At 51.0% G+C, this 18523-nt stretch overlaps 1 protein-coding gene across 3 annotated transcripts; it reads left to right on the forward strand.

Annotated features, from left to right (window-relative positions):
* The first annotated feature begins 1688 nt into the window (after window positions 1-1688).
* Window positions 1689-18014, forward strand: HBEGF (heparin binding EGF like growth factor). Of its 3 annotated transcripts, XM_045819828.1 has the most exons (8): window positions 1689-1858; window positions 4775-4936; window positions 6883-7096; window positions 7301-7474; window positions 10255-10432; window positions 15654-15809; window positions 16212-16302; window positions 16581-18014. In XM_045819828.1, the coding sequence occupies exons 3-7, from the start codon at window positions 7051-7053 to the stop codon at window positions 16282-16284; spliced, it is 627 nt and encodes a 208-aa protein (XP_045675784.1). In that variant the 5' UTR covers window positions 1689-1858; window positions 4775-4936; window positions 6883-7050; the 3' UTR covers window positions 16285-16302; window positions 16581-18014. The 3 variants fall into 3 exon arrangements, with proteins under 3 accessions (XP_045675784.1, XP_045675775.1, XP_045675792.1); XM_045819819.1 differs by lacking the exons at window positions 1689-1858; window positions 4775-4936 and having other exon boundaries at window positions 6705-7096; XM_045819836.1 differs by lacking the exons at window positions 1689-1858; window positions 4775-4936 and having other exon boundaries at window positions 6705-7096; window positions 10258-10432.
* The last annotated feature ends 509 nt before the right edge of the window (window positions 18015-18523 follow it).

The following is an 18523-nucleotide window of genomic DNA, read 5'->3' on the forward strand; positions in this document are numbered from 1 at the left end:
TTCCTGAGTTTTCTTATCAGCCAAAGGGGAATAATAAAAGCACATACTTCATAGGCTTTACTGAATGAAATAATGCATGTAAAATAGACCTGGCACATAGTCAACACAACAGAGGGGGCTGTAATTATTATATAACTATGAAAATAGTCACCCTCAGAGTGGGGAAGAAAGAAAATACGATACCCTGAAATGCCAATTGTATTTAACTATTGCACTAGGCATATTATCTTATGCAATCCTTAGAACAAGCTTTTAAAAATCTTCCATTTTTAAAAACTTTTAGAGAAAGAGAAGGGGGGAGAGAGAGAGAGAAACATCAATTTATTGTTCCACTTATTTATGCATTCATTGGTTGACTCTTGTATGTGCCCATGACCAGGGACTGAACCTGCAACCTTGGCATATCAGAATGGTGCTCTAACCAAATGAGCTACCCAACTAGGGTTAACTTATTTTTTAAACTATTTATTTATGTGAGTCTAATTATAGAAGAAGAAATATAGAAGTTGCAAAAAAAGTACAGAGAAGTCTCCAGCTGGTGCTTTTCATCCAGCCTTCCCCAATGGAAACGTGGTACCTAAGGATAGATGGTACAATATCAAAACCAGGAAAATGGTATTAGCACGGTACTGGGAACTAAACCACAGGCCTTATTCAGAGTTCACCAGTTTCCACATGAACTCATTTGTATGTATGTGTAGATTTTTTGAGATTTTATCACAAGTATAGATTCACTTACAACAAGTTGGGCAAATTGCTCAAACTCTTGTGTGTGAGGGGTTCTCACCCCTTTCACAATCAATATTTTCTTTTTATAAATGTCGTTAATACTTGCTTACTATTCTGAAATAGAGTTCACAGAAAATATCTTCACATTTACTCTGTAAAGGAAGTCAGTACCTTAATTAATATTGAAGAGAAAATGATTTAAAATTTTTGAATACTCAAATACTTGGTCACAACTGCTCTACAAATGTCAGTGAAGTGGCACATTGCTTGCATATATGCAGACTTCCTTTGACTGTGATGGCTACAAATACCGACGGATACAGCCGTACTGTTTAGTCATTGAGCCAACACCATAATGACCAGTCCACACTAAATTCATTCCCAGAAAACTGTGCAAAAATTATTTTTTGTTTTTGTGTAAATTAGAGGTAGTTCTCAGCTCAGGTAATAGTAATCACATTTTTCACCCATCTGAATGGCTGGGGGGCATTTAAAAGTGGAATGTGGGGGCGATTCTTAATTGTGTGATTCTTGATGTGGGGGACAGCTTCTCCCCAGCAAAAGCCAAAGGACTCACTCCCCAATCAATTAACAACCAAAACCTCACCCAGAGATTCCTAAAATGTCCTCTAGGGGTCAGTATCTCTTCCTTTGTGAACCACTGTTTTAGAACAAACCTCAGTTAATAAAAAGAGCAAGTGGATAATGTTCAACTGTGGAACTGCAAGCTCTGTGACCGCATTCCCAAGAGGAACTGAACCTATACATTCTTGGTTCAGAATGTGCTGTGACCTCATTCCAGAGTAGAGCCCTGGAGAAGTTAATAACAGTCCTGATCTATTAATACAGAACTTTCCATTTGCCAAGCACTTTCTCTTTCAATTGTCACAAGAATCTTTCAGGTGATTGTTACTCTCCCCACTCCGAGAAGCAGGAGCTGAGGCACAGAGAGAAAGGTCATTGTGCCCTGTAGGTCAGGCACTGTCGATTGACACAGGATTGCTTCAGCACGATTTTCACAGTGTGACTGCAAACAGTCCATGGTGGATGGCACTGGCCAGGGCTTGAAACAGAACAATTGCTTCAACCCCTCATTTTGCATAGGAGGATCCCAAGGCTTGAAGAGGAGGTGAGTTGTGTGATGGGTGAGTGAGGACTCACTCGCGCCTCCCTGCTGACGGAGAGCCATCTGTGCTAGGGAAAGGGCCGAAGCCCTGGGACTGGAGATGTTAATTCCTCAAAGTCCCAGAAATGGGCCCCCAAATGCAGGCAGATGGCTTGGAATCCAGGCCTGAGCCAAGTATGTTATTGTAAATGTCCCTTCTCCAACATTTGCTGGGGATGCCAGTGATTCCTGACCCTCTCAAACACTCTCCCCACCTCACCCACTCCTGTTCTCCGTCCTATTCAAATGGCTCCTGACCCCAGGCAATCAGACAAGAGAGCCTGTCTACCTCGGAGTGTGGGTGAGGCATTATGTGGTGCTACCTCCAGTCAGCGGAGGAGGTGTGAGGGGACTCCACAGGGCAGGGCTGAGCTCAATTCCAGCTGCATCCCCGAAACTGCTTCATCAGCTGCTTCAGATGGGAATAGAGAACATGGTTGAGAGAAGTCTGCCTGGGGCAAGGAGCAGTGACCCCTTACCCTGAACTTCCATGTTTGGTTAACTGGGCTCATGGCCACCTGGTAATAGAAGTATCCTCAATGGAGCTCGCCTCCTTTCCACTCTCCCCGGCCAGCAGAGCCCTGGGTCTGCTTAGGACTCCCCCAATCAAAGTGGAAGGAGAAAGCCACTGCATCCCCTCCCCCAGGGAGCACATGCTTCTCTCTGAGCTCTAAGCCAGGGTTGCTTTCTTGGGTGGAGGTTTCCAAAACTCCTAGTGGCTTTGCAGATGCCCATCTTACTGATAAGCATGGTGTCTACTGAGAGAGAGGGACCACTTCAGCTCTGAGGGTGGCTGGCCCAGAGTAAAACAACCTTATTTAAATCCTCACAGGAAGGAAGGAAGGAAGGAAGGAAGGAAGGAAGGAAGGAAGGAAAAAGGAAAGAAAGAAATTAAGTAAAAAAGAGAGAAAAGCATTTGTTCTTAATAATAGCTGTCACTGAGTAAGCACCTACTATGGGCCAGGCATCATATTCTGCTTTATATACATGATCTGATTTAATCATCACAAGGGTCCTGTAATAATAGCTACTTTTATTGTCTTCATTTTGCAAATGAGCAAACTGTAGGTCAGAGAGGCTGAATAACATATCCAAAGTTAGAAAGCTGGAAAAAAAAATAACAGAAACAGAATTTGAACCCATGGCTGTCGGGCTCCTGAGAGTGGACCCACTTCACTGGCTGCCCTGTTGCCCTTGCCTAATCCTCCTTCCAGCCTGTGAGGCAGGGATCCTCATCCTCGCCCCCAGGACAGATGGAGCACTGAGTCTCAGTAAGGCTGATGATGTTTCTGTTGCTAGAAGCAGACAGAGGGCAGCAGTTGCCTCATCCATTTATTCAGGGTAATGTTGAGTTTAAGAGCACAAGTCCAGGAAAAATTGAAGCTTAGAGGCTTACTAACAGAGTGAACTTGGGCTGGTACTGACCTCTTTAAGCTTCAATCCTTTAAAATGGGGAGGGTTGCCTACTTGTGGGACAGTTGGGAGGATCACACCAGGATAATGCACATGCAGTGTTGAGGACGTGGGGAGTGTCTTTACTCAAAGCTCCTCTGCCTATGCCTTAGAGGATCAGATTCTGTTCAGATGCTTGACACATTATCCTGGCTAACTGTGCAGACCAGTGCTTCTGAACCTGGCTGGTGAAGAATTACTTGCCAGAAGTATAAATGCTTAGGCCCCACCCGAGGAGATTGTGAGTTAGAACTGGGCAGGGCCTTAGCCCTTTTTATCTTTAATACATTCCCAAATGATTCTGATGCACAGCCACATTTGGGGGAACAATCTACTAGTGTAGACATTTCAGCCACAGCGGGGAAGACACTCAGATTGGTTCCTCCCTAAGTCCCTTCCCCTGCTTTCTGGTCACCACCAGCATCCCTTTTGCGCAGCTCCTCCCCACTGGCTTGTGAGTGTTCTCCCCAAATCAAGCTCTGTGTGGCTTAGCAGTGAGTCAGTGGTACTCAGAGTATCATGGTCCTGCCTCCCCAGAGGCCTGGGCACCCAGCACAGGGCTAGGAAGCAGGATACCAGGGCTTCTAACCCCTTCTGACTCACTGGTGGCCCAGGGCCAGTACGTCTCTCAGCCTCAATTTTCTCATGGTCAATAGGTAGTCAGAGAAATTGGAGTGGCCCATTTATTTGGACTCTGCTTCCTTAGAAGTGTGTCTCTGGCATCTGAAAGCCAGACAGCAGGTAGAGGAAGACTCTGCATAACCGTGCTTTCCCGTTGGCATCCCAGTCGATGCCCACGATGGTAGGGAATAAAATCCAGGATCCTCCTTGATCTGTAACATCCATTATCTGTCTCTAGCTTTTGCTCCAATGTGACGTCATATCCCTTTTTCCTTTCTGGCCTCCTTTTTGTCCCTTGAATGCTCCACACTTGTTCCCACATCAGAGCTTTTGCACTATTTGCATGGCTTGGACCACTGTTACCATGGACGACCACAAGTACAGTTCCTTCTTCTTATTCATGCTCATATGTCGCTTGTTCAGAGAGGACTTTGCCAATCAGTCACCAAACCTAAATCGTCATCCCAAGCACTGGAGCACACTGTTTTATAGTACATCATTGCATTTTAACTTCTATCTCGGCTCTGTCATCATAGCACCTATTTTTCTTTTTCTATGGACCTTGTCCTGCCTGTGTCCCCTACTGCTGAACATAGTGAGCTCCACGAAGGCACATCCTTGGCTGTCTGGTTTATTGCTGCGTGGCTAGTGCCTGAAAAGCGCTCAGTGGATGTTCGTGGAATAAGTGAGTTAATGAGTTTGCTCCAGCATTAACTGCAATTTATCTTTTGGTTAGGAGACACTTAGTGTTCTGAGAGGGGAAGTGACTGTCCAAATACATCCCAGGCCTTTTGTCTTCTTCTCCAGGCCCTTCCCATAAGACCTGGCTGACACACAAACCTCGCTGGGGTGAGGCTGCCAGGTGTGACGAAAGCTTGGAGTTGCCCATGAATGGGACTAAGGCTGATGTGGGGGTGAGAAGGCGGAAGAGCACGCGAAAGGAACGGCGGGCTGGGACAGGACAGCAGGGTATGAACTTGGCCTTGGGTTGGGGCAAGAGGAGTGACTTGGCTATGTGTCAAGAAGTGTTCCCCTCCACCCTTCCCTGAGGAAAGCCCTGACCCCAAGGTGGCTTTTTAGGGTGGGGGGTTGCGGGGAGCAGGTGATCAGGCAGTTGCTGAGGGAGAACAAAGGTATGGCCTGGGTCCGGCTACCCTCTGAGGTCCTCAGCCCAACACTGACCACCCAAAGGAATAATTCCACAGTGGCACTTGGCCAAATAGGTGACAGGTAATCTTCTGCCTGAAACCAGCCAAATTACAGCACAGAACCTCAAACCTGTGGGAGAAAGGGAGAAAAGAGGCCTCTAAGGGAATAGAGTGGGCAAGGTGGAATGCTTTGTGGTGATGATGATGATGATGATGTCACATTTACTGAGAGTTTATAACACGCCTGGCGCTGCATTAACTGCTATATATGTGTTCCCTTGTTCATCTTCAAAAAAACTCTCTCTCTCAAAACAAAACAAAACAAAAACACTTCTCTCCAAAGTAGGTGTTCATATTATTACTGTTATTCCCATTTCAGAGATGTGGAAACTGAGGGTCAGGGAGAATAAATATCTTGTCCAAGGTCACACAGTAATTAAAAAGGCAGGATTGCAATTTAGGGCTGTAGTGATTCCAGTGCACCTTAGGACCCAGGGAGGGCTGCAGGGGGCAGATTAAGAGGGCAGAGCCTGACTGACCCCTGCAAAAGCAGGGATGGGGAGGGACAGTAGGATGGACTGTGTATAAATAGCAGGCCTGTTTTTATCCCTACACATGGGCTGAATCAGGCAAGCGGCTCTATCTGGCACAATTTGAGGGCTCTGAATGCCAACCCAGCCCTGTGTCACACAAATCCCTCCCCAGCACGTTCCTAGGAGTTGAGATACCTTCTGAGAGTCATTTCTTTGGGTCAGGACATTGACTCCAGAAGACCCCTGTAACAACAAATAGGTTGGAAGAGAAATACATCACTCTCCTGGCACCTGTCGAACAAAGCAACCCTAGGCTAGCTAGCTGCCTGTCCTGCAGAAGTGAGTCTCAGCTTTTATGTTTCAGAAGAAGGATGGTGTTCAAAGGCAAGGGAAAGCATAAGGCTTGTTCCACATTCTGTGTCTCTCCAACCCCAGATCTTGGGAATTATAATCCATAGTCCCAAAATCCTGGCGGACACTATGTCCTATGGGGGACAGAAGCGGGGAGGGAGGTTGGAAGAATCCTAGCCTCCTTTGCTTTTGTTGGATTGATACCAAGTGTCTGCAACTGCAACTCTAGTAACCCCGGGGCTCGTGAGACCTGCTGGTATTCATGTGTCTAATTTTTAAATGACAAATAAATGTACTATTTATTGGTATTGTGTATTTGGTAGGCAAAGAAGCGGGTTTCTGAAACTCAAACTGACATACATAGTAGAGAGCCCCGCTTTGGAGAAGGGATGGCCTTAGGGACCGGGCCGGGGAGACGGGAAGGAGCGACGGGTGTCCAAGGGCAGAGCTCAGCTCCGCAGTCACAAGGCTGCAGGTCGACGAGGGTTTGGGGAAAGGTAGGAACTGGTCCCCGCCACCTGCCGGTCACCAGTCTTACCCAGTCAGGCCGCGGCTGCCCAGGCCTGGTCCCAAAAATGTGAGCACCGCCCCTACTCCCGCCCCCTTCCCCGCCGCGCCCGCCGGGTCGGGGGCTAGGCTGCAGGCGCCGCGAGCCGGGCGAGTGTCCCGGCGCGGGAGGCGGGGGAGGGGGCGGCGCGAGGCGGGGCGGAGCGTCGGCGCCTAGCGGAGCCTTATTCCCGGCCGCACGCCGGGAGCGCTCAGTAGATCGAGGGAGCTGCGCGCACCACGCAGCTGGCTACCCTGACCCGGGCGCAGGGGCTTGGGCAGACAGAAGCACGCCCGGACCGACGGAGTGAGCAAACAGACACCCAGGGGCCTTTAGATCCGCGCAGGTCCCAGCAAGACTTGCACCCGGAGGCCGGCAGCAGTCCAGCAGTCCGTGCCCCGCGGAATCTCCTGCTCCTCTCCCACCCTATTTCCCGTGCCTGCGCCCGGTGGCCGCCGCCTCCAAAGTGATTGCTGCCGCGCCGCCTTCGCCGGGTCCGGGACCATGAAGCTGCTGCCGTCGGTGGTGCTGAAGCTCTTTCTGGCTGCAGGTGAGAGGGCTACCGACGCCCCCGGAGGTCGGGGGCGGGGGGTGGGGACGCTTTGCTGGGGGTACGGGGAAGGTCGCTGCTGCGCCCCCGGCGTGGGCCACTTGGTGGGGCCCGTGCTCCCTGGTAGGCGGGCGCTGGCATCGGTGCGTGGCGACCGGGGGTCTCGGCGGAGGGTCTGATGCGGCCTTGCCCCCTCACTCGCAGTGCTCTCAGCGTTGGTGACCGGAGAGAGCCTGGAGCGGCTTCGTAGAGGGATGGAGGGTGGAACCAGCAACCTGGGATCTCCCACTGAATCTACGGACCAGCTGCTGACCCCGGGAGGCGGACGGGGCCGGGAAGCCCTGGACTTGAAAGAGGCCGACCTGGACCTTTTCAGAGGTGGGTGTGGTGGCTGCCTATCTTTAGTCCCCGGTGGGCAGGTGAAGAATGAGCAGATCCGGGATTCATGTTGTTTGGGCACACCTGTGGGTTTGGAGTATTCATGGACTTCAAGGAAAAGCTGATTGGCCTGGCGAGCGTAATGAGGGATCCTGGAGTAGGGGTCGCACTCCTTTTTGCCCTTGGTTGCCATATGCCAAGTTGCTGCCTTTCTACCCAGAAAGGATACCTTGGAGCAAACGGAGGCAGGCAAGGTGTCTGGGGTCTGTACATGCTTCAGAGGTAAGTTGGGTGTTAGGAACAAGGAATGATTGAGATGCTTTCTCCAGAGTTTCTATGTAAAAATGGGCACAAGTCCTAATTCCCACATCAAATGACTGTAAAAAATAACAGACGAGGAGAAGCTAGGCACATAGTAGGTATGCAGTGTAAGTCTTCTCCATCCACTTGTCTCCAGGTTGGGGAAACAGGGAAATGAGAAACTCTTGGTCTCCCCAGGTGAAGCCAGCCTTCCTGGGAAGGCTATGAATGATGAGCGCTGGGTCCCTAAGGAGCTGTATTGAAATGCTGGGTATCTACAAATCCTACCCAAAGTCTGGAGACTTCCTGACCCCCTTGAAAGAAACTCTAAGGGAGGAAGGGCCCAGCGGGATCCTCCGACAGGCAGATGTGGCTGTGGCTGAGTATAGGAACAGACAGGACAGAGTCCAGAGTCACTGGAGTCCAGAGTCACTGGCGTTGCCTACTGCCCTAGCCCCAGCCACCTGCAGCAATTCAGGAGGGTGGAGCAGGGACTGAGCCCTGGAGGACCGGAATGACTATATTTGGTTGGAAAGACACCCACCTGTTTTGGCTCCACCCCCAGCCACTCACCTCCCTCCTTACACAGGGCTTCCCTGGGGTGCTGTCTCTGCTTTGTAAAAGGAAGCTTCTGCTGCAAAGCTGAACCTGGGCTGCCATCCTTTATCATCTCACGGTGGACCTTTGGGGTCACTGGTGAATGCCCCTGACCCTCTCCTTCTAGGCCTGGCAGAGCTGGGCTGTGACTCACCGTCCACTCACACAGCTGCTCCTCATACCTCTGCAGACCTGACTCACTGCTCCCTCTCCCGGATAGGAGACTGGCTGTCACCCTGTCACTCTTCTCCTCCCCTTTCTCATTGGCTTGGGTTATCTGCCTCAGTTTTACCACAGTTCTGGTCACTTGAGTTTCAGCATCTGCCTTGCCTTCTGAGCTCAGAAGGGGCCTGGGTCTGCACTGGAGGGGACTGGCACCTCTCTCTTCCCGTCTCTTGGCTTTCCTGGGTGAAGATTGTTTCTCAGGGTATCCTATCACTTAAAATAAATGTTACCATTTTTCAAGTGCCTACTGTGTTCTAGGCATTCAACATGTTACTACAGGTTGATTAATTCTTATAGCCACCCTCTGAAATGGAAACTCTTACTGTCTACTTTTTACCCAAAATCCCAAGACTCCGAGAGATTAAGCACCTTGTCCAAGATCATGTGGCTGAAATGGGAGCCCAGGTCTGCTGACCTCAGAGCCCATTCATTGTCTCATTCCTGGCTCAATATCCCAGGTGCTCCAGACTTATCCGGGGTAGGGGGTAGGGTATGTGAGGCAGCTTAGTGTATTGCGAAAGAGCACTGGATATGGAGTCCAGAGACCATATTTCTGATCCCAACCCTGTATGACCTTGGCCAAATCACTGCCTTTTGGGACCTCAAGTATTTCACTTGAAATGGAAAGCCACGCTGTTTTGACTTGAGGGCCTTGGGCTCCAGTCTGACATTTGGTGCTCACCTGTCTGCCAGATACAGGGCTACAGCTGGGACAGTGGGCCCCTTTTTTTCTGCTGTGGGCAGGGAAGAGAGGAACTGGTGTCGGACCCTTGGGCTGATGGGCGTCGCCCATGGTCAGTCCCAGCGGGATGTCTGTGTGAGGTGGTTTTCTGCTTTGGAAACATGGGGGCAGTCATCGTTGTTCCAGTACCTTCTGGATATTTCCTTACTTTTCATCTTTCTGCCACTTGTACACACCGTACTCCCCATCCTAGGGAGCTATAAACAGGACATTTTGGGGGTCAATGTAAATGGACCTTTGAGAGAAGTGGTGAGCTGCAAAGGGCACAGAGCAGTGTAAATATTTTGCTTGAAGCCAGAAAAGCAAGGCCCTGACCAGGGATGGTTTGCTTGCTGTCCCTGAGCCTGACTCTGCACTGGGCTCATGGCACTCTGGTGCTAACAGGTCCCCCAGAGGAGGCCACCTGGACATGGGCACTGCTCTTACTTGAAGAACACCCTCCCTATACACACCCTCCCTTCAAGAACCTTCTGCAGCAGCACTTTTTATCTCTGACACTGTCTTCCTGCAACTGGAGCACTGAGTGCAGTATCAGGAAATGATTTAAGGCCAAAATAGAACCAAGTGGGCGTGGGGCAGTAGGAGGTGGGATGGAGAGTTGGGTGGGGGTGAGGTTGGTAGAGTTGCCCAGTCAGTTGCAGTTACTCAAGAGGAGGTAGCATTCTTGGAATGAAGATTTTAAACTGAGTTTGTGAAATGCCTTCCTAGGAACCCCCACGACCCTCTACTTCCTCCACTACTTTCTGGGGGCTCCACCCCGTCTTCCTTCAGTCCCTGGGAGGCACAGAGCCAATGGGCCTTCCTAGGCCTCTGACTTCAGGTGGGATCAAAGAGTACACCCTCCTTTCAGACACTGTGCTATTCTGATTCTTTCTCTCGGGAGTCAAAGACCTAACCGAGCGCTTATCTCCTGCAGTAGCTTTCTCCTCCAAGCCACAAGCTCTGGCCACACCCAGCAAGGAGGAGCGTGGGAAAAGGAAGAAGAAAGGCAAGGGCTTGGGGAAGAAGAGAGACCCGTGTCTTCGCAGATACAAGGACTACTGCATTCACGGAGACTGCAAATATGTGAAGGAGGTCCGGGCCCCATCCTGTGTGTAAGTGTCCCTGCCCCCAGCCTGCCTGTCAGCCCACTCTTTGTCAGCCATGTGGCTGTTCCTGGTTGTCACTGTTCCTTGAATTCATAATTCCACCCAGTTTCTTCTCAACCTCTGGGCGGAAGTTGGGAGGAAGGGAAATATTTTTAGTCAGAGGAAGGGGCTTCCCCCGCATAGGATGCAATTTCCTGTGGTGTGGGTCTGTGACGTTCTCGCATCCTTGGGGACATTTCCTGCTTGCTCAGGAATACGCATATGGCTAGGAGAGCTGACACCTGAAGGCAGGCCCTTCGTTCCTGCCTCATGCCTACTCCAGATGGGACAGGCCAGTAGGAGACATGGCAGAGTGTTTTGAGCAGAGCAGGGCTCCTGTGGCCTCCTTTCTCAAGCCCCGCAGGCAGATATGAGGTCCATTTGGATACATGCTGTGCAGGTGTGCATGTACTCGAACATGCGTGCACAAGAATGAGCTAATGTGGGTTGAATCTAAGGCATGGCAGGACTGCACAGAGAGCAATCATCGTGGGAGTGGAGAGAACCCCTCCTCCTCCCTCCACCTTCCCCCCAACAAGGGCCAGGAGGTGGGGGACATGCTGGGTATTGGCCTTTGGCCAAAGGGTGGGAGAACACTCCCTTTGTGCAAGATTCGCAGGAAATGGAACCCGACCCAGTAGGCATCAGCCCCCAGGCAGGCAGCACCACCCTTCCCCGGGCAGGGGTGTGGGTGGAGGGGCCATGGGTTCCCCAGCTGATCTGTCAGGCCAAACCCAGCAAACGGCTGTCTTGGCAACCCCTCAGGGATGACGGCACTGCCACACTCTCTGGCAGGCATAATGTCGCCAGTGTGCCTGAGGCCAACACCCAAGTCAGGCTGTAAACATCCACTCTCTCCTGCTGGGCACAAGGCCCTATGGGGAGGCAGGCTCTGTGACCTGGGAGACTCTGGCCACGGCCAGGAGATTGCTGGGTGCACACCACCTCCCAACCTGTCAAGAAGACTGGCTGCCTGGCATCTCCTGTGCTGTGATGGTGCAGATCCCTTGGCTTTTCAAAGCTTCCTTGTCCCGTCTGATCTCACGCAGCCGAGCTGCCCGGTACTTGGCACATGGCAGACAGACTCATTACTCCCCACCAGGTTCATGGTCACTCATGTGTCCTCTCCTATAACATCCTTGTCAGGAGCTTGACATGGGAGGGGGCTGCTGAAGAATGACAGAGACAGTCTCCAAGTAATCCTTCCCAAAGGTCTTGGGATGAGGAAGGAAATGTTTGTCTTAAATTTATAAAATGGCATCATTGGCACAGGGCGGAGGCAGTGACTCTGAGGGTAGTCAAGAGGGACTAAGGCCAGGCATCCGCCTGGGCCAAACTGGCTCAGGGCGTTGGTGGGTGGACTTCCACTGCTCAGCTGAGAACCCTTGCAGCGCCACCGTCCTGGAGAGCTGGGCTCAAGCCACCTCCTAAGCCCACAGAACCTAGATAGGGGTGCCCGGGGCCATGGTGACCCTAGGGATGGTGATGATAACCATGAAGATGCTTCTTTTCCTCACTCTGAAGCTCCACAGTTTACATGCAACATGAGTCCAATAGGTGTATGTTGAGCATCTACTTCATGTCAGCTATTCTAGGGCGTGGGGAGATGTAGTCCTGTGTGGTATTCTCAGAAGCCCCCTGCTGGGTAGGCAGCGCTTGCCCTTTCTACTTGAAAGATGAGGAAACCGGAGCCAGGAAGTAGGAAGTGATTTGCCTGAGATCAACAGCTAAATAAGTGGATGGAAACAGGACAGGGACTCAGGTGCCTGACTTCCAGTCCAACATGCTTTTTATGTCCCCGGGCTGCTCTCGGTGTTGGCTTGCGTCCTTCTTCCCCATCTGTCCTCACAGAGTTTGAGCGGGGTTTTATAGAGGGCAGCTGTTCGCCTGGAGGTCTCTAAAGGCTTTTACTAGCTGGAGAGAAGGGCAATCTGATATGAAGACTTCGTATTTGCTTCATAGGCATATTTTGAAAAGGCTGGATTCTGAGTCTGGTGTGGCTGCCTCCTGCCTCCAGCCCTTGGTATCAGGGCAGAAGGCAGCGAGAAGATGCAGAGCTCCTGGTTTGGGGCAGCGGGACATCTGGACACCAAATCTGGGGCCCTCTGTGGCTCCTCCTTGCCTCCAGACCCAGGAACCACCACAGGGTGTGTCCAGGCTGCTGTGGTGAGCTTGAGGCTAGCCGGCTTCCTAAAACAGCCGTCCGCAGCCACCATCCACAGGAAAGCTCTTTTGTGTCACCAGCCAAAAGTTGCCCTCAAAGAGCAGTTTCCTGGGGCTCCTGACTGCCCGCTGACCCAGATAGTGGCTGCAGAGTTTCCTGTGGCTGGAGGAGACCCGGGGGCAGTGCGGCTGAGGAGGACTCAGAGCTGGCATAGGGATGGGCTTGGGGGCTCTCTTTGCCTCCCTGCCAGGTGCTGAGGAGGGATCGCAAACCCCTTCTCTTTATCTCTGTCTGACTTTGGTGCCCCATTCCTCAGGTATGGGCAGTACCCTCTGGAGTCCAGTTTATAATAATGCACATGTATGAGGGACTTCACCTCTTATTAAATGCTTTTGTCCGAGTTACTTGATCTTCACAATACTCAAGTGAGATTGGCATTCATTATTCCCATGTTTTACATGAGAAAACCAAAGCTTAGAAAGGGAAAAGTAACTTGCTCAAGATTGCCTGGCTGGAAATAGCAGGACCCGTATGGAACTCATGTGTTCTGAGACCCCTACACCAGATGGTGCCCCTCCATGTCCTGGAGTGGGCGGAGTGGGCGGAGAAACCCACTTTGGAAGACGTCTCTGGACCCTAGAGGTTCCTGCTTCTGTTGTAATGCAAGTTCGGAAATGGGTCATAGACATGGGTAGGAGGGACGTGTCCCAGTTTGATGCTGGCTCTAGGGAAGACACTCGATCTTGCCCCCACCCGGGGGTGTTTGGAATGCACTCACCCTCCCTCCTTCCCTGGGGAATCCAGGAGTCTGCTGCAGAGGGAGGGGGAGGTGGGTAATATTAGGATGTTTACATTATTATCCTTTTGACTCAGGGTGGGGGTGGAGGGATTATGTAACTGGATTGCATGGCTCTGAGGCCAGCCTTTATTTCTATCATCTGAGTAACTACCTGTGGGGTTTGAATGATAGGCTGGAAGTGAAAAACAGGCTCAACTTTGGCCCTTCCCGCCCCCCCCCCTCCCGCCCCCAGGAGAGCACAGTCTCTGAAGTCATCCAGACTGCTGGGTTGAATCCTAGCTCTACCACTCACTAGCCGTGTAACCTTGGGCAGATTGTCTAAGGAGTTAAGCCTCAGTCTCTTCATCTTTAAAGTGGGGATAGTAAGTCCTACTTCATAGAGGTGTTTTTAAGATTCAATGAAATGATCCTTGTAAAGAAATTAGCACAGAGTACTTGGCTTACTTATGATTCAAGTTAATAATAACTAACAACAACAGCAGTAACAGGGAGCAGAGTCAGACAGCCTCGGGAGCCTATCAACCCCTCAGATGCATGTGACCTGCACTGTTCATGAATTTGGAATATGCCAAAACTGGTTCCTAGTCTTGGCCCTACCGCTTTCTAGTTGTTTAACTTTTGGCAAATCCATCTCTCTGATCCTTAATCTTAGTCTTTCAATCTGTAAAATGGGGCTGTACCTGCCTACCAAGGTGTTCGGGGTCTCAGTTGAGCTTGTAGATAAGATAGTGTCTTATAAACTGTTGACATCTGTGCATGAGGGACTTTTCCAGGGCGTTCCTGTGAGCTTCCTCTGCGTCCTGGCAGGAAGGGCGTCACGGTTTTGCCCACCTGAGCCAACGAGACAGATGTCTGGAGTGTGCCCTGCAGTGTGTATAGGGAGACTGACCTACATTTATCCTGCAGTGAGGTGTTCCCCAAAGCACCCAGGAGGAGCTGAGGCCAGGAGAGGTGCTGGGCAGGAAGGTGGGGGCAGCCTGGCCCCTCCACTGATGCCTGAACTGGACGAATCTGTGTCCCAGGTGCCTCTCAGCAGGGAGAAGGGATTCCTTGTTCCGAGGCACCAGGCGCACAACCTGCTTCCCAAAAGGAGGCTGAGCGCAGAGTACAGGGCCCCAGGTTTTCAGTGCCTTTTGCAGTAGCCAGTGGCCTGATGTCCTCAGGCAGACAGTGCACCGCACCCCCTGATGAGGGAGTGGGCAGTTATGCGAATGAGTGGGCAGCTCGCTGAACTCGGAGTCAGACAGTCCACGTCTCTGCCCTGCTGCGTGTCCCCGGGGAAAAGGGCTCCACCTTGCTGTGCCCGTGGCATTCCTACCTACATCAAAGGGTTTCCGGGTGCTCAGAGAAAGGAAGGGGCAGACATGTGCTCGTTTAATTGTAAGCGCTTCCCAGTCTTCCTAAGAGCTTCCAGGAAGTGCTTTGTGTTAGAAGAGGCAGTTGTCATCTTGTTTATTTCTAGAGCGAGAAGAGCCAAGGGGTCGTTTCTGACGTTCTTCCGTGCTCTAGTAGGACAGCTGGGCACGATGTCATCTTGGTTTCTTTGCTTTATCCTGCAATGAAGGAGACCCCGCAGCCCAGTGTTCAGAGGCCAAAGGCCGAAGTTGAGCTCTCAAGTGGAGCCCTGTACCCTGGGGCAGCTGGGAGTTAAATGAAGGGGACTTGAGAAAAGGGACTTCTGGCGCAGGCACAGGACCTATTAATAGGCTGGGCAGCGGCAGAGAGGGACTGGACTTGGGAAGTATTGATGGGGAAGGCCCAGTTTATTTCTGGGTCAGAGTGTTGAGGGGCCTCACTAGAGGAGCATTACTGAATCTCCTCAGCTCAACCCACCAGCTCATGTGACTAAGTCCCCTTAACCGGCTGAAACAGACCATCTTCACACACATGCAATAAATCATCCACACGTGGAACGCATCTAGCTGAGACCTTGAAGTCCTCCCTCCCTTTTTCCCTGCCTGGAGCAGAAATCTCAGGCCAGAGAATCAGAGGGAGTGGAGAAGGGGGGTGCGGAGCGAGGGAGGAAGGCCACGGAGCCCTCAGAGGGGCCTTGAAAGAGTCCCTGCTGGGGAAGGGCAGAGGAGGGCAGGTGCTTGTTTAATTGTCAGGGACTGATAGGCTGAGGGTGCGGGGAGTGGGGTTTGGCTCCTGTAGGTGGGTCGTTTGTGAGGGAGAGCGAGACCAAACTACCGACGTCATCTCTGCTTCGTTCTGTCTTGAACCAGCTGCCACCCAGGTTACCATGGAGAGAGGTGCCATGGGCTGAGCCTCCCAGTGGAAAATCGCCTGTCTACATATGACCACACTACCATCCTGGCTGTGGTGGCCGTGGTGCTGTCGTCTGTCTGTCTGCTCGTCATTGTGGGGCTTCTCATGTTTAGGTGAGTGTTGGGGGCCCGTGCAGGCTCTTTCTGCAAATCACTTCCATTCCTCCTCTTCCTGCCGGGTCCTCTGCCTGGTGACCACATGAGCCCTCCAAGCTCCCCAAATTCTTGGCTAGCATTCCAATAGCATTCCTGAGGACAGGTCCTCATAAGGATGTTGTGAGGATTGTATGAATGAGGTAAAAATTTCTTAGCAAATTGTAGCCTGCGGTTAGAGACAGTTTGGGTCCCTTGGGGCACTCGGACCTTTGACCAGAGGTGTATTGGGCTGCCATCCCTCTGGGCTTTCCCCAGTAGTGGATGCAACCACCACGGTATCACCATTTAGAATGACCCTCTCTGGGACCCGTGCCCTGTTGTAGCAGTCACAGCTCACTCGCAAAACTGAACCCTCCTCAGGTACCATAGGAGAGGAGGTTATGATGTGGAAAATGAAGAGAAAGTGAAGTTGGGCGTGACTACTTCCCACTGAGAGAGACCTGTGCTCAAGGTAATGGTCCCTCCTCTGCCCCCTGGCACCATCACCACCTTTCCTGGGCTCTGTTTCAAGGCTTGCTGAGTCCTTCTCTGGGCCTAGGGCTTGGTTTGACCTGGGAGGGCGGCCCAGGGTCAGGGCACCCCTGCAGAACTGTTTTCAAAAAGACTGCCCTCATTCCCTCTCCTTCCACACCCTCCCAGATGATCTTTCCACTTAGAAAGCCTGGACCTGGGAGACTCATAAGACTGGATCCAACTTTAAAATCCTTCCTCCTTCCTCCTGTACTTTAGGAATCAGCTGGGGACTGCTACCTCCAAGAAGACACAAGCTGATCACAGACTCTGCAGAGGGGAAGGACTTCACAACAAGCCATGAAGACTCAGTTGTCCCCACTTGCCATCTGGATTGGGCCTCCCTTAATTGCTTTACCAGAGCCTTTAAGTGCCAAACAGAACATGTCCAATGGGGTCTGGATCAGAAGGAAGCAAAAGCGAGGGACCCTCGGGCCCTTCCGATTCCCCTCCACCGAACCCCACTTAATCTGTAAAGTTCGTTTAAACACTTGTCTTCTGGATGAAGATGCCAGTTAAATTCCATATGCTCCAGGATCTGTGACTGAAAGGAGGAAGAGGAAGGAGAGGAAGAAAGAAAGGTTCATGGACTCTTAAGAAAGTAACAAAGATTGAAAACCCACAGACTCAAGTAGTCACCAAGGGATCTGCCATTGGACCCTCCGGCGCTGGATTTGATGAGCTAACTGTGAAATACCTTAAGCTGAGAACTCTGAATTTTGGGACTTCTACCCAAATGGAAAAATAACAACTATTTTTTTTTTGTTTGTAAAAATGCCTCTTAAATTATATATTTATTTTATTCTATGTATGTTAATTTATTTAGTTTTTAACAATCTAACAATAATATTTCAAGTGCCTAGACTGTTACTTTGGGATTTCCTGGCCCCGCCCCCGCCACAGTCCCTCACCATCTGGCTCAGCATCACCGTCTTCTGCCACAAATCTGAGGTGGCTCTGTGGCCCATCTGCAGTAAGCTGTCGTCTGTCCACATTTCCGAAGATCTTCCACGGTCAGAGTGCCACCGGGGGCGGTCTGTATGGTCAGGACATAGGAGTTAACTTTGTCAGATCCACTCTATGAGTTGGACTGCAGTCTTGCCTAGGCGATTTTGTCTACCGTTTGTGTTTTCAAAGCCCAAGGTGCTGATGTCAAAGCGTAACAGAGATCGGTGTTTCCCTGTGTCCTCTCCCTGCCCAATCTCAGAAGAGGTTGGGCTTCTGTGCTTGCAGCTTTCCTGGCCCCTGGCCCGCATCACCCCAGGCCCACAGAGTGGGAACTCACTTTCCCTTGTGTCAAGACATTTCCCTTACGCCTGCCACTCTTCTGGTGCTACTCCACATAGGGGTCAGTGCAGCAGAGGCTGATCAAGAGAAGGTATTAGTGGAAAAAGTAGACTGAGGAGGAACAGGAAATGTTGGAGCTGACTGTTCTCGGTAATTGATAACCTATGAATTGCTACAGAGAAGCTGGAGTGGAGGTGAGGACAGCTCTTATGTAAACCTACCCACCTCACTGAAACTATGAATGAATGCTGTCATGGTCCCTTCTGGAAGTTTCTGGTGCCATTTCTCAACTGTTACAACTTGTATTTCCAAAACTGGTTCATATTTATACTTTGCAATTCAAATAAAGATAACCCTTACTCCATAGCCTTCCGTCTGCTTGTTTGAGCTGGGAACTGGTTTAACTAAGCCCTGATTTGATGTTAGGTCTACATCACACCTGCTTATCTCACTCTCTCAGCATCGCCAATAGCCCTGTGATGGTGGTACTCTTGTCCCATTTTTGCAAAAGGGGAACCTGAGGCTCAGAGAGGTTATGTAACTTGCCTAAGGATACACAGTTGGAGTTGGTTAGTGATAGCTGGGACAGGTAGTCTGACTCCAATTATTTGTCTAAATACTTACATCACACTACCTGTGAGACTTTTCACATAGGAGGCTTGGATGGTTGTAACCTGGAAAGACACCTACCCATCCAATCACAGATCATGGACTCAGGGTCTGGTCCTTGGCTGCGTGTAAAGGCAGGCATTGAACTTGGTGGAAACAAGACAACGTCAACTCCACTCCTGCTCCACAGCCAGCCCGTCAGCAAGTGTCATCAGTCCTAGAATATTAGCCAATGCGGCCACTTCCCGTCACTACCACTGCCATCA

The sequence above is a fragment of the Phyllostomus hastatus genome, unplaced genomic scaffold, assembly GCF_019186645.2.
Source record: "Phyllostomus hastatus isolate PE091 unplaced genomic scaffold, TTU_PhHast_1.1 phas_contig_150, whole genome shotgun sequence".
Lineage (NCBI taxonomy): Eukaryota > Metazoa > Chordata > Mammalia > Chiroptera > Phyllostomidae > Phyllostomus > Phyllostomus hastatus.